This window comes from Octodon degus, unplaced genomic scaffold, assembly GCF_000260255.1.
Source record: "Octodon degus isolate 3935 unplaced genomic scaffold, OctDeg1.0 scaffold00034, whole genome shotgun sequence".
In the NCBI taxonomy this organism is placed as follows: domain Eukaryota; kingdom Metazoa; phylum Chordata; class Mammalia; order Rodentia; family Octodontidae; genus Octodon; species Octodon degus.
Window position 1 is genome coordinate 9,891,782 of NW_004524610.1, and position 15,682 is coordinate 9,907,463.

Consider the following 15,682-nt stretch of genomic DNA (forward strand, 5'->3'; position numbering starts at 1 on the left):
TTTTAATGTCTTTAGTTCTTTTGGTCAGCGTGTGTGTATTATCTGTGCACTCATGGTCCTCACCTGACTCTGCGATTGTTATTTTTCTGCATGGACTGGCATCAAACTACTAACATTTGGCACCTGTGAGATGTTGGCATCATGAGCAGGAAGCTTATAGTGGAAATAGATGTCAATTTGGTTTAAAAATAGATGAGTAACACCAACTTTATAGTGAAGTTATTAAAATGGAAATACGAAGAAAATAACTTTTGTTTCAAAATCTTTGTAACACTTCATGGCATTCCTTCCCATAAGCTTTGCTGTCTAGCCCTGTAGTCTATAAAGTTTCTCTTGTCTGCATTTTTCTTTTTGATTAAAAATTTATAATTTAATAAATACTAGAGTTTATCAAAAATAATTTGTCTCTGGTTTGCATCTGGAAGTGATGGAAACACTCTGATGCCTGTGGCTGAAGGTCACTAAAAGGTGAAGGCCTGAGTTGGCTGTATTCAGTTTAGCCGCCTGCTCAGATGTCCAATTCTTCAGAGAATTCTTAGTATCTATCTACGGTGTGTGTGGCATAATGGAAATGAACTTGAGCAGCCTATGAGGCTTAGTTTATCCTGGAAATTTTTCTTCCCAGTGTCCATTAGTGGTCTTACACTCTAGGTACATGATAGGCTTAGAATTAACACATATGAACTCACTTTATACATACTATTGCAGATCACTTTTATTGGCAAGTTTTTATATCTGGGTAAGGTAAGTTCTGGGTTAACACAGTAACCTAGATTTGTGAAAAGGCTATTTTCTTGAGACAGGGCCTAAAACTTGTGATCCTCTTGCTTCAGCCTCCCAAGTGCTGGGATTACAGGCATGTGTCACCACACCAAAGAAGGTCTGTTATTAAAGCAGGAGAATAATGTTGATAAAAGCAAATCCAAGTTATTTTTACTATCATTGTCACATATGAAATGTCACAATAGCAAAGACAGAATTTCACTGCTTTGAACTGTGTTGCAGTAGGTTAGGGAATTACACATTTTTTATTTTTTTATGTATTTAATACAGGGACTACAGTGTCTCACTACACAGACTGGACATAGTAATCCTCCTATTTTCAGCCTCCCAAGTGCTGGGATTACAGGTGTGTGCCACCACGCCTAGTCTCGTTTGCCATCTCAGTGCACCTCCGGCAGGGCCGTCACAACACATCGGGGCTTGAACCCTAGTCCCTGAGTCTGCCTAAGCAGGCACTTTAACCTGCTGAGCTGTTGTCCAGCCCTGAATTGCACATTTTTAAAGAAGTGAATTACTGGGATAATCATAAAAGCATGAATTATGCATTTATAGTAAAATTTTAAAAATTTGAGTTTTTCAGAAAAATAGATATCTGTTGTAAAGTGCTACCTTTTGCTGTAAGATGCTTGCTTCATGAATCTGAGCTTCAATCCTAAGACTATCAACGATGCCATTATTGGCAGGAATGTTAAGTGGTGAGCTTGTAATCAGTTAGTTGATGTTCCCCATCATGCCTATCACTAGTAGGTAATTTAAAACAAAAAAAATCTATATTTTTTGAAAAGATCAAGGCTGCAAATTTGAAGGGGGTAATGGGATGACTATCATGTGGAGCAGAAGAAAATGAGTAACCATGCATTTTCTTGTAGTATGATCCCATTCTTTAACTGAAAGGCTTAGTAGCTTATAAATTATTACCAGGTAATAAGGCTCATTAGTTTATAGATTATTACCAGGTAAAACAAAAATTCTGGGAAAAAGAAAAACAGTTTGCTATCTGTGGAAGCCTTTCCTTTTAAAAACTAATCTTTGGGGCTGAGGATGTAGTGACAGAGCACTTACAAAAAAAGAAACAAAACGTAAATGGCAATTCTTTGTTCACAGGCCAAAAAGCATTACTGCAATGGAAGAAGCGATAGAAATCCTCTTACACAAAAAGTGCTTATGTAGTATACGTTACTGAAATACTATTTTAAAAAAGTTGACTGGTGAATTCAGATACTAGATTACCAAAAGCAAGTCTGAGTACTAACAGTAGCTTTCAGATTAATTCTGTTAATTTCATTTAACTTTAATATACATTAATAATTAGAACTTTACTTACATCTACATTTTTAAAAAATCATTTATTAAATTTTCCTCTCCTAGCAATAGCCTGTAAATTTGCAGCTCCACCCCATACTGTTCCTAAAAGATCTCTTTCGTTCTGTAATGCCTCCTCTAAATATAGCTCTTTGCCTGAACAAACAGATTTTTTCAAAGCTCTGATGACTTCTGGTGGCCCATTAACAAACTGTGCCAGCCATGCTTGAGCCTCTTCTAGAGATTTTGTTTCCTCTGAAGACTGCAAGATCTCTTCAGTCATTCCTATACTTAAAGCTTTTTGGGGATCCAGTTTGAGGGCCCCACCTAACACTTTGAGAGCTTCTCTACTGCCTATGATTTCAACCAGCCGGCTGGCACCACCCCAGCTTGGAATTATTCCCATCTCCTTGTGGACAAATCTGATCTCACTGTCTGGAGTCATTAACCTGCAAAAGAAAAGAGGAAAAAGTTGTAACTACACATAGAGTATAATCATGAAGTACAACCTGTTTCTAGAAAATAATCATTGATCCTTTTAGGTGACACACAATACTAAAAAGTGAATGTTACAAAAAATGTTGCTGTTCTATCTAGACTTTAATTTACCACATGGTACTTAACACCTCTTTGGAAACAATTTCCTTTAAGAACCTAGTCTTCATATTTCTGAATTTCTAGATTTTTCTAATAAAGCAGTATTAGTTAATATCCCATAAAAATGCATAAGTGAAGATCCTCATAGTCCCTAGTACTTTGCCCGGTATCTTAGAGCAGCTATTTGCTGAGACCACAGGAAAAACCAAAATAAAATCCTTAGGCTCGCAACTTACTAGTTGGGAGAGAGGCCCTAAACAGGCTGTCAGTGGTGCACTGCTACAAAGGAAACAGCGGGACAAGGACTAACAAATGGGGTAGGTGTGCTGATGAGAAGGCCTCTGAGTATTTCTGCAGCTAGTAAGGGTGTGAGCAATGAATGAAACAAATCTGGGGAGACAGTGTTCCAGGAAGAAGAAACTCCAAGTGTAAAGGCCTGAAAGTAGAACTGTTCAGTATCTGGGGACCAGGCCAATGTCACTGGAACAGACAAGCAAGAAAAGCAATAGGAGATGAAATCAGAAGCAGACTTACAGGCCTCAGTACCAAATTCCAATTCTTTCCTAAGTTATTTAGAGGTCAAGCAAACCATGCCCATCTGCTATTTCATAAGGGTTGCTCTATGAAGCCTTCAGCATTTAACAGCACTTACCCCAGTTGTTGACGCTTTGTTAACTAACCAGAGCGGACAGGAGGTCTGCTAATGCTATTTCATAGCAGGGGAAATGAGGCTAAAGAAGTAGGTCATTCAAGGTCAAGTGGCCATGGCAGAGGCCGGACTTACACTCGGGCAGTTTGGCTTCAATGTACTTAGCTAGACAGTAGAAGCTGTGACACCAGAATGGTGGTAGTGGCCCGGATCAGACTGATGGCAGTGATACCCTAAGCAGGGGCTTATTTTCTTCTAAGCTGTGGAAATTTTATGGAGCAATTAAATAAGCAAGGTAGAATTAAAGAGTTTTAAAGTAAAATATTTCAGTTTACCAGTGAAATATTCGTGTATTAGCTGATGAAAGCTCTGCAGTACTAGGGAGTGCTGCCTATGAATTTGATTTATTGACTCATTTATTTACTGTTCAGTACTGGGGATTAAACCCCCAGGCATTCCCTACCACTAAGCTATAGCCCCAACCCTTTTTATATCTTAGCTCATGACAGGCTCTCGATTGCCCAGACCGGCCAGCCTGGGACAGTGTCTCCCTGTGTCGGCCTCCAGACTAGGGTTTACAAGCGTGAGCCAGGGAAGCAGCCGGAGGTTTATTTTTATTCTGTGCTTCAACAAGACGTGTTCACTGTGTTAACACCTAATTTAGGCTACATGTCCTGTCAGAACTTTAAATGTTTAACAAAAATTACCGCTTTCAAAAGTACTCATTACAAAAAAGACATCCGCTTGGCTTTCCATACTGTTAAGTATTCACCTGCAGGCAATTTACTTCTAGCACAAAGAACAAGCTCAGGTCTCTGGCCCTTTTCACAAGAGAAATCTCCAGCAGAGAATTCGCACCGAAAGCCTATTTATTAACCCACAGAGAAACTTTCTTTTCATAGATGTGACTTTCTACAAAGGAAAATATGTCGTGACCATTAACTATTGCTTCTAGCAGTAGCTATGAACAAGTCTCAATAAAAAAAGTTTAGGAAGCAAGTACAAATCTAGAGAGACTTTTACCCTAGCCCTAAATTGTGAGTACTGCCTTCTAACAAAATAGGAAACTCTTAAAACTAAGAAGGAACTGAAATAATGTCTGATAGCCTTAGAGACAGGATCAGTGTTAATAATAAGCCCAGCCAGTTCTATAAAGTTTTTCACAGAATAAAATGTCACTTCAAAATTCTGGAATTGTCACTCACTGGATAAGAGCTGTGCCTATAATAGAAAAGGATTATGTTAGGAATAAGTTCATTTAGAATCAGAGGATCAGAAAAACTGGACAGTGTCCTATACATATTATGTAGATGACCATAAATAACAAAAAATTACTGGGTCTGGGATATAGTTCAGTGGCCCAGCACCTGCCTGGTAAGCATGAGGTCATGAGTTCAGTTCCCAGAACAAAAAAATTTTGCTCAAATGTAAGTGCACATGTGTTTGCAATTCTTTGCTTCTAAAGAATCTTCATCATTTTTATACCATGTCCCCCAAACACCCTTTACTCTTTTCTATAAGAAAAATATGCCTTTGAATCCTATTCTAAAATAAAAAATTCTTGAGGTAATTTAAAAAGGGCTGTGATCAAACTGACAGCCATCCTTTACCATGTGCCTAGGATGTGCCTGTGTATTGATATAAATTTATATGCTAAATACATGTGATAAAAATTTACTGGGCTGGAGAGATGGCTCAGTGGTCTAAAGCACCTACTTAGAACAAGCTTGGCAAAGCATCAGGGACCGCGGTTCAAACCCCCAGCACCACATGCCAGCCAGTCCCGCCCCCTGGTGGGCTGAGCTGGCCACACACACACACCACACACACTCACTCTCTCTCTCTCTGTCTCTCTCTCTCTCTCTGTCTGTCTCTCAAATAAATAAAAAAAAAATTTAAAAAAAAAAAAATTTACTAGTGACAGACAAAAGGTCTTTAGCCAATAAGAGGAATACAGAACACCGAGAAGGGAACCTTTCATAGAACTCTATTATACTAAATAGGAAAATTTAAAAATAAAATATGAAATGTTGAAAAACGTAAAACATGACCGTGTTCACACATCCACCCACAAATAGAATGGCTTCATCTTACAGGACTGCGATCTGATTTGGAGCTCCCAGCATTCTGAAGACTGGGACAGACTCGCTTCATAAAACCATGCAATGCTTATTTTGACAAGTGAAAGGAGTATATGTTTTCAGACTTGTGCCCTTTACAATGTCCTCTGGCAGCCTGAGGAGAGAGGAGGGAATCGAGACTCGGGCCATGTTCCCAGGTGGATGGGACACTGTTTCAGCGAAGCCACCAAGCTGGGGACATGGGTGCTGGCTAGGTGCTGACATCTGCAGAGCCCACCTGCTTGGGGACCTGCTACTTTCTGATGGCTTAGCCTGACACTTCAACATTCATGAGTGTGTTCAAGGAGAACACTTTTAAAACGAACTTATCAAAGTTTACTATAGTAAATTTTTACTAAAAGATAAAAGTTTCAAAAATGACAGAAAAAGTTTCTAAAAATGTGGTTTGTCGAGGAAAGGTGCTTGAAATGTGATGAAGAATAGAGGCACATACGGAGCAGGGCGATGACATGGCTGTGCCGTGCTGTGAAGTGTGGGACCCAGGAGGCCACACACGTGGCCTGAGATCCGAGCGTGGCTCTTGGAGCACCCGTGTGCCACACCCTATGCTGTACAGCACGGGAAGAGGATGCATCCAAAAGGAGCACGGCTCAGCTACAGACCTTAGACCATTACCTGACATCTCCTGGCCTCAATTTGCTTGTGTATAAAAAAGATGAAATAAAGTACTCATGCTATGGAATTCCTGAGCACTAAATGAGTAAATATGTCACAGGTACTCAGCACAAACTCTACAGTTCCTTTGCAGATAATCTTGGAGAATGTATACTTAGAAAGAGAAAGCTACGTAAAATGGTCTTAACTGTAGTAGAACTGGAGTAATGAAGCTGTATACATTTTGTAGCTTGACACATTAAACTCCATGTGTCCTGTTTTATTACGGAGTTGCACTGACAGGCAGTACCGAGAACAGCAGTGTTTCTGCTAGAGAGGTGTAAGGCTGCAGTACAAAGCGATTTCTCGGACTACAGTCACTGGATTGCGCAAGTATTCAAAGTGAACTTGCTGTGAACACACCGAAACCCAGGCAGTGACCGGATGTGATCCATGGTGGCTGTACAGACAGAAATTTCCTGAGGAAGAAGAGGCAATGCTGGGTGCCAGTGAAGCCAAAGATTCCTAGCCAGTGTAAAAAAAAACCCCAAAAAACCAACAACAAAACACATGCTTGTTAAAGCCTCTGTGAATTTTTAAGGAAAACCACACGATATGAGCAACATAAGTATATTAAAATTTTAAAGCATTGATGGTGTAATTTTTTTTCTGTATTTTAGGGAAGGGTCTACAGGGTGTTCAGGGTCTCACTACTAGATCAGACTCGTAGTGATTCTCCTGCTTACAGCCTCCCAAGAGCTGGGATTACAGGTGCACGCCACCATGCCCAGTCTCATTTTCATTCTCAGTGCCCCCTGGGGGGTGGGGCCGGCACGGCAGGCCTGGGGATTGAAGCTGCTTGCAGGTACTTTAATCCGCTGAGCTATTTGGCTAGCTCTAATGGTATAAAATCAACTACTATAAATTAAATTGCATGATAACTGTAAATACACTTCAAGGCAACAAACCTCCAGTCCTTTGACATTGCATATTTATGAGCCAGAGACAGCAAAGCAGATGGTGCTGACATAAAATACAGAATAGGTGGTGATGGCGAACTGTTTAAAGACCCAGTGCCAAACTGCAACCCACAATCCACTGATTTATCACAAAGTGCCAACTCTGCAATTAAACCTGAACACTAAAGTTTTAGGTTAGGAAAACCATATCACTTTTTTCTTTAAACACACACACAAACAAATATGCCACAGGTTTGCCACCTCGGGTAAAGAAGGTTACGTAACGGGCAGCGTTCTAGTCACAAAGCATGCTCCGTGTCACGCCTGGCACTCGCATGCTCGCCTGCACGCTACCTCCTTTCCCTCATCCCTGCTTTTCTTTCTGCCGGCCACCATCTCACAAGGCAAATTACTGGAACTATCAGGCAAGAGCCCAAGGTGTCCCGATGGTCTCACCTGAATCCCTACCCTCACGCGTCACATCATGAGGCTCCCTACACTTTATGCCCAACGGGGGCAACGACAAGGGGTGTAGGAGAAGAAGGAAGAGGTTCATTTGTGTGTGGTCATGGAGTAGGGCAGGGAGCGGACTAGAACATGCTTCATGATAGGCCAGGATGATTTCAGTCTAGTCAGTAGCCCCAGCATGGTCAGAGATGGATTTCTGTGATACTCTATACAGGCTGTAAAGACTTTCTAAGCGAAGCAGTGGAAACCACAGACCAGCAGCAAGGGCGGTGTGGCGCTTCCTGAGGTAGGCATCTCACACGCACATCCAGCCACTTCCACGCCAAAACTGCAAGTAGGCCCTTTGAGTGTGTATACATATGCACACACCTATTCACCTATTTGTGTAAGTCCAAGAGTATTATGTGCACGTTCTGCATTTTTATGAAACGAGTATTTTAAGAAAAGGGCTATGTGCAGCAAGTTCTCTTGGAACAAGCATGTTCACAGCTCCCTTTCTTTGTAGTAAATCTTGAAAGGTAGCCACCAGAAATCCTAGTAGCCAGCTGAAGGTTATCTATGTTCACAAAAAGTGTTAAAGATTAGAAGCAAATTAGGAAGGCTCTACGTTGCAGGTTAAGAATTTTATTTCAGTAGAGAATGGAGGCATTAAAATGTATATTTCATCTGTCACATAACTAGCTCAACATCCCAAAAGAGAACAACTGAAGAGGGAAATGCAGTTCACACACACACACACACACACACACACAAACACACTAATGAATGGATGCATGATTTAACAAAAGCTCTGAAAATGTGAATTAAGTTGAAATAAGTACTGATTATCAAAATTATAAAAATACATTTGGAAAGACTGTGTTCATTATTAAGAAAGGACGTTCTCACCTAGATCCTCATCCACTGTGGCAGGATACACTGGCAGGATCTCTCCTAGAGAGCCTGGCAATATATTTCAGAAGCCCTAAACATTTTCATGTTCTTTGGTTAAGGACTTTTACTACTGACAGATTTATTTTTAGGAACTATCCTTTAGTGGATAAGTCCCTATGCATAGGTAGCTATCACAGCTTTAATGATACAGAAAAACTGGAAATGACAGAACAGAATAGAAAACCTATGTACAGACCTAGCTACACACCGAAATCATGCTATATGTAACAGGTGCTATTTCACATCCCTAGAATGTAGATTTCCCTTTAAAATAAACAAAAATTTGAAAAATACCCATCTGTGAAAAAGAGATGTGATCCATTACTTATATGATAATAAAAACAAGCTCAAAGTGCTTATATAGGTAAAGCAAAACAAAACTGTTCAAGTACTAAAAGAAAACATCAATAAACTCTTTCTAACTTAGGTATGTGACCTACGGCTTTTTACCGCTCAAATCCAGATGCAACAATAAAAAAGACCGATAGATATGAGCACATTTTCTAACAAAGCTTGCTTTGGGAAAACAGCAAATAAGTAGACACAAGACATGATGAATGAGGCAGTAACAAATATGCCTAATATTTGAAAAATCTAAAAAATGAATGTAAAAGGCCAAATATTCTATTGACAAATATGCAAACTATAATTCATAAAAAAATTAAAAACATCTTTACACATAGGAAAACATCAACTTTTTTATTCACTCTAGAAAAATGCATATTGAGGTCTGGCCAAATAGCTCAGTGGACTAAAGCACCTGCTTAGGCACAGTGCAGCTGCCAGGGTTCAATCCCAGGCCTGCCACGCAGGCCCTGTCCCTGGGCGCGCTGAAGTGGTGATTGAGACTGGGCATGGTGGTGCGTGCCTGTAATCCCAGCACTTGGGAAAATGAAAACAGAATATGAGTCCAATCTACATAGTGAGACCCCATATGCCCCATAGACCCTGTCCTAAATACATTAAAAAAAAGAAAAAATGCATATTAAAACTATGCTAAAATACATCCCTCAGACTAGCAAGCAAAAGAAAATCCAGAGCTTAACAGCAAGCTCTGTTGACAAGACTATGTGAAACAGGACAGCAGAAACGAAATACAGGAAGGTGAACATCTGAAGAACCAAGTCCACAGGGATGTACCATTTAGGGCTTGTCCAGCAAGTTTTCTGTGCTTTCATAACCTGAGAATACAAAAGATTAATGATGGTAGAGGAAGGGCTGGGATATAGGAGAACATGAAAGACAGATTTAAGAGTAATTAGAAAAATGGAGAGAAACAGAAGCCTAAAAGGAAACAAAAAACATAAAAGAATGAGAAAGTTGTTTTGATATTATTTTTATAGCTGTAAACGAGGGGAGGCAGCGGGGCTTGAGGAGCTATGGGTGGGGGTCACAGGAGGAATTTATAAACAAAGCAGGAAAGTTTATGGAGCACGTATCATTTATAACCAGCAGATATGCTACATTGGAAGACCTCAGTTACGGCCTTTGTTGAGGGAGGAAAAAGGCTGTGTTCCCCAAAGCACTGTTTTGTAAAGTTCCGTAATGAAGGATCAGTTTGTGTTTCACTAAAAACAAAAGGTTTACGCTTTCCTCTCTTCCTGTAGAAGGCAGGTTCCAAGGCTGCAGTGGATGCCTGACACAGGACTGCAGGACCACTGGCGGCTGATCTGATGGGCCGGACAGCTGCGATGTGACAGCAGACAGGCGCACATAAGGCAGGGGACACAGGGCGGCTCACACCCTGGTGGACACAGCGTCAGGCAGGCTGCTCACGACAGTGTGCCCCTGCAGCTTCCCAACTGCCTACATTCACAGGCTTCCCACTAATACAGACAGACTGCAGCCGACCGCATCCCAGGGCCTCCATGACTGGTTGTGGGCCAACGCTTCCGTAAGCTTCCCAAGTACTAGGAGGATATGTCAGAAGGGCTGAGTCTGGGAATGGCTGCACCTAGCACATGTGGGTGCCAAGAGTTTAAATGAACACAGCATTTCCATCCTAGCTATTCATAAATGAGCACGTGTTCACAGAAGGCTGCTCTGCAGAAGCGCCTGGCACACCACCGGGTATGTCTGGTAAGAGGCTAAGAGGGGACTACCCGCAGGGGGCTCACGACAAATAAGATGACATATTTAGGAAGACTCTAGGACACACATCACTTACAGAGTAGCACAGCAAGACCTTCCAGCGGCACCAGAGCATGAAGCTGTCTGCGATTACTTCGTGTGCTGTTTGGCCTTTTGTCTCAGAAATAGACATGAAGGGCAATTCAAAAGCCTAATGGACACTTCCAGGTGAATGAGTGAGTGACTAAGTGAAAGGGCCTTTCTCCAAAAGGCACCTGTAAAGTCTTAACTGGCCCTTACTTTTATGTGGAGGATTTTGAAGGTGTACTAACGCATGCTTTTATATAATTTTGAATTCTTTACATATATTTTATATTTAAATACACGCTACATTTATACCTTTATGTGCTGCATGTCAGGGTCAAGTGAGTGAAGCATTTCATCCTTTCACCCAGGGCAGTTCCTACTTGGTCTCTCACGGGCAAGGATTGCTTCCTCTTTAAACAAGAGGCAGCTGCATCCTCATCCTGCTGTTATCCACGCTGCTGACAGCAGGGGGCACTGTCACATGAAACCCCGGCCTTCCTCCCCACTCCTGCAGCCGCTCAACTGGGAAGAGACTAAGATACTAGGAGACTGATGCACCAGAACTATTGTGAAATTTCTTAGGGTACAACGGGACATATTTAACTGCTAAACTGAAGCTTGACTCATAAATTATAAAAAAATAACTAATACACGGCTTTTACTGAATCTTTTCTCAAACTGTTAGTATTAAAGTATGCTTTTTATGTGAAGATGAAATAGAAAAAACAGAACAGATTTGTTTCAGAATATTTAGCATATACAGCTGTATAGAAAGCATGAGAGGAATTACCCTAAAATGCCATAATTGAGGGTTAAGCAAAGTTAACTCTAATGGGAGTGAGAGGTTGCGGGGAAGAAAGGGCGAGCAGGGATGCTTAGAGAGCTAGGACTGCTGCAATCCTTGACTCAGATGCACAGGTTCTTAGTGTGTCACAGCCATGGAGCCGATCATTTATGCTTTATACACACAGAACCAAAATCTTAAGAAGCCCTATAAGAACAACTAACTTAGCAGGCAGAAGAACTATCTTTAATACACAAATTGTCTGAAAAAATGTAAGTGTAAAAATATACTTAAAAACAGAATTTCTAAACCAGGGGTTCATGGGAAATGTTTCAAGTAGAGTTTCTTACATAGAACTTCCAGCTTTCATTAGGGTCTCAAAAAAGCAGATAAAAACAATGTAGAAATATTCAAGTATTAATATTGGTCCAGCTATTTCAAAAGTTCCAAAATTATTCTAATATAAAATAAAATATATCTAAAGTTAGAAGAGCTCCTGGCTAGGAAAATCATTATCTTCAATAATAAAATTAAAAATTCTGAAGCCAGGCATGGTGGTAGATCCTGTAATCCCAGCACTTAGGAGGCTGAAGCAGGGGAATTTCAAGTTTGAAGCCCACTCCGGCTACGCAGTAACAATTCTACTCTCATGTTTTCACCCTGAAGAAACATATTCTCACACAGCTATCCACAAATATTCCAAATAGCTTTGCTTATAATACCACCTAGAAATAGCTCATCTTCCACGATAGCCTGTGTGTGCTGTAAGCATGGGAAGGAGCATTACTAAACAGTAAACAAACCACTTGTACACACAAGAGCACAGTTAAATCCCAAACATAAACTGGCATATTCTCAGAATTAAATATTTTCAAACATTAAAGAATGAAGCACTGATGCGTGGTACAACACACAAGAGTCTCAGAATAATCACTCACTAAGGAAACCAGATAACCAAAAGGAGCATGTACTCTAACAATCTAGGTATGTAAAACTTTTAAAAGATCTGCTTTAAGTGAGACAGTGCTCAGTATTTACCTTGGGGTAGAAAAGGGAGCTTGTGGGGGAGGGTGTAGGCCAGCAGGGTCTGCGGCAGCTACGTGGACACAGACATGCATCAAAATCCACTCACGCTGCAGTCATGCTGGGTGCAAGCTGCCGTCTGTCACCCGTGACGTCGCTAGAGTTAATTCTTAAACACTGTTGAAATGTCGCACAAGGCAGAGCATGCAAGTAACCAGAGTGCTCCGTGCCCAAGCAGAGCAGTGCTCTCTGCAGTGCTGGAGCTCGAGTGTCCACTGAGCAGAACACAAGCGAGCCCAGGGCTGGCCTGAAGGGAAACCTCCCAATGAAGACATAAGGAACTTAAAAGGTGAAAAAGAGAAACCTAAGGCATGTTATGCTCATGGGGACATGAGGAGTACAACCGTTACATATTGCAAGCATGTACTAACAAAAAGAAAAAGAAAAGATTCTAAATTCAAAGAAAACAACGAAGTATACCAGAGTGCTGTTGTCCTGGCATTTCTGAAAAACAGCATATTGTAAGATAATTTTAAGACCAAAGGTGATATTAGCGAGTTACACCAACTGGTATTTCAAGTTAGGCATTCACACCAATTCACGCTGTATGCGTGCACACTTTTGCTGGTGCTTATCTATAAATACTGCAGGAAACCGAGACCAAGCCAGGAAGCAGTGAGCTGCTCGAGCCCGGCGTGACCTGGGCTGCAGTTTGCAGCTGCTGAGCCGGAGCTCCAGCTCCTTCGGGCTTTCCTGTGTTCGCTCCAGTCCTGCTGCGCACGCAGCCTCTGGTGCAACGGGCTGCAGTGTGCGGACCTGCACCGACTCGCGCTGGTCAGGAGTGCTCAAAAATGCTAACGAGAAGGCAGTCGCACGAGCACGAAAAGCTTCAGGGTTTAGAGAACATCATTCCTGTGCGGAACAGCTATCCAATACTGAAAAGAATTCTACACTGGAGAGCTGTTGGTCCCAAAGAACTTTCCTAATTTTCTGTTGTGTGTGTGTGTGTGTGTGTGTGTGTGTGTGTGTGTGTGTGTGTGTCTAGTTGAGACGAGGTCTCCCTACGTAGCTCAGCTGGCCTTAATCCTACTTTGGGGCCCAGCCCCGCCTCAACCTCACAGGGACGCTCCTGCCTCGGCCTCCCTGAGAGGACAGGCACGCATCACCACACACAGCCATCTAACTTCGGAAATCTGCCTAAAACTCTGAGTCACATGGAGGCAAGCACGAGACAATCTCTGGAAAGCGCTTCTCTCGGTCGGTCCAAGGGCTCGTACAGCAGCCTCTTGCCCGTTCTCTTCTCTTTCAGCTTGCACCTCTGGTGAACGTCTTCTGTATTTTCGAGCTCGACACACTTGCTCAGCCTTCCTCTCCAGCATTTTGCTAACGTGGATCTGAGTTACTCAGGAGCGCTATGTTCTCAACAACTTTATGGACGGTAACAGTGACAGCAATTGTACTAAAACTATTATTTTAGTGACTAACCCAAAGAAAATACTCACTAGCTGACTTTTCTGTTAAGGAACATACAGAACAGCGGCAACATTCCGGCAGAAGGAAATCTGCAGTACATTCACGCAAGAGACACGCAGCGGTTCTCCCACCTGAAATCACAGGCCGTGGTGACCTCCGCGCCTCCGCCCAGGGCCCGGCCTTGCACCAGCGCGACACTTATTAAAGGAAGTCTGTATTACAAGAAAGGGCTGTTAATAGTTGTGACTTCAATATTAATTTACAAATACTATTTAAAAATCTTGAAATGCAGTGCAAATAAAACTACTGCACTGTGCTTATAACAAACATCAAAGAATAATGGGACCTTAAGCTTGTGCTGTAGCTGAAAATACAGTACAGTACTAAAAATACACTCATATTAAATGTCATGTAAATTTGCTTGTTTTGTACTGGAAAATAAATACAGGGCCTCCTTCTGAGCTACATCCTCAGTCTTTTTCTTATTTTTCATTTTGAGACAGGGTCTTACCATGTCACTAAGTTGCCCAGGCTGTGCTTGAACTTGCAATCCTCCTGCCTCAGCCTCATATACTGCTTGTTACCATTATACCCAGAAATTCTTAAACTGAAGGCACACTGAAACTTGACAGAGCTTTTGTATAAAATAACTTCTGGAGCTTCTAAGCAAGTAGTAATCCAGAAAAACTCAATGTAATACTGTCTTCACTCATTTTATTAACCTTAGGCTAAGGAAAGGAAAATCAAGGTTACATCCAAGGAAGAAGATGTGGCCCTGAAGTCAGAGCTCCAAAGGTGTGCAATGTAAGATCCTATCCAAAGTCAGCACATTACTGACTGAAACAATCTACAGTGTGATCGCATGTACAAGCATTATTTTAAAAATAAATTTCTTAATTATATTTGGAGAGAACCGACCTGCTGACTTATGCAATTATTACAAGGCAGATCTGTAATGTTTTAAAAGGAGGCTTCTGGGGGTTCTTCTTTCTCCCTGTAGGTTCTACTCTAAATGTAAATCTGCAATTCTAAACTAACTGAATATTTAATATATATACTTGCAAATAGAAAGGATTATCTAAAAATGAAAAACAACAACCAAAAAAATGGGGTTCTCCTGCCTCAGTCCCTCAGGAGCAGGCACAAAGCTAAAGACAAAGGGGCTGGGGGTGTGGCTCAGTGGCACTGCACCTCTAAAGTCCATTTTTAGGGCCACATGCACACAGAACAGCAGTTCAGATGTACCTAAGAAAAGGGGACGGATAAGTGGGCCAGGCGAACAGGCACTAAAACAAGAGAAACAGTGCTGCATGATAAGCTGGTGGCATTCTGGTGCCCTTCCTAGCCTCTCAGGTACATAAGTACAATACAGTGGCAAGCGCTTATTCCACTGAGCCATCTCTTGAAACTGCCTCACTGCTATTTGTTTCTCAATAAAATTATGAAAAAAAAAATACAGTGGCACCCTTAGTCAGTATGCCTAAATCTGAACTGCCTTAGTTTCTATAATTTTAAGTGTCTACATTCAGAATAGTTAATGTGAAACTAAGGAACCAAAACATGTTGCAGGGGGTTTCTTTTGTTTGTTTTTGTTTTTTTTTAGGTACAAACTTCTTTTTTTTTTTTTAAGTCAACAGAAAATGGAAATATACTTTTTAAAAAGTTTCTAATACTAGGAGAAGATATCATATAATGTCTTTTAAATAAATTTTAAGTCAAAGATACAGTATAGATTTTAGAACAAAAATTAAGATTAAGCAATATTCAGAAAATTAAATGTTTCAAAACAACTAAACTAAGAAAAGTTTTCATGATAGCA

At 41.1% G+C, this 15,682-nt stretch overlaps 1 protein-coding gene across 4 annotated transcripts in view; it reads right to left on the reverse strand.

The window, feature by feature from the left end:
* Nucleotides 1-1,531: 1,531 nt before the first annotated feature.
* Nucleotides 1,532-15,682, reverse strand: part of Echdc1 (ethylmalonyl-CoA decarboxylase 1) — a 33,070-nt gene continuing 18,919 nt past the window's right edge. For all 4 annotated transcript variants that reach the window (XM_023714295.1, XM_004630246.2, XM_023714296.1 and 1 more), the window contains 2 exons: nucleotides 13,995-14,075; nucleotides 1,532-2,534 (listed from right to left, as the gene is read on the reverse strand). In XM_023714295.1, coding sequence (XP_023570063.1) covers nucleotides 2,126-2,534; nucleotides 13,995-14,075 — 490 coding nt within the window. In that variant the 3' untranslated portion in view covers nucleotides 1,532-2,125. The remainder of the gene's footprint in view (nucleotides 2,535-13,994; nucleotides 14,076-15,682) is intronic.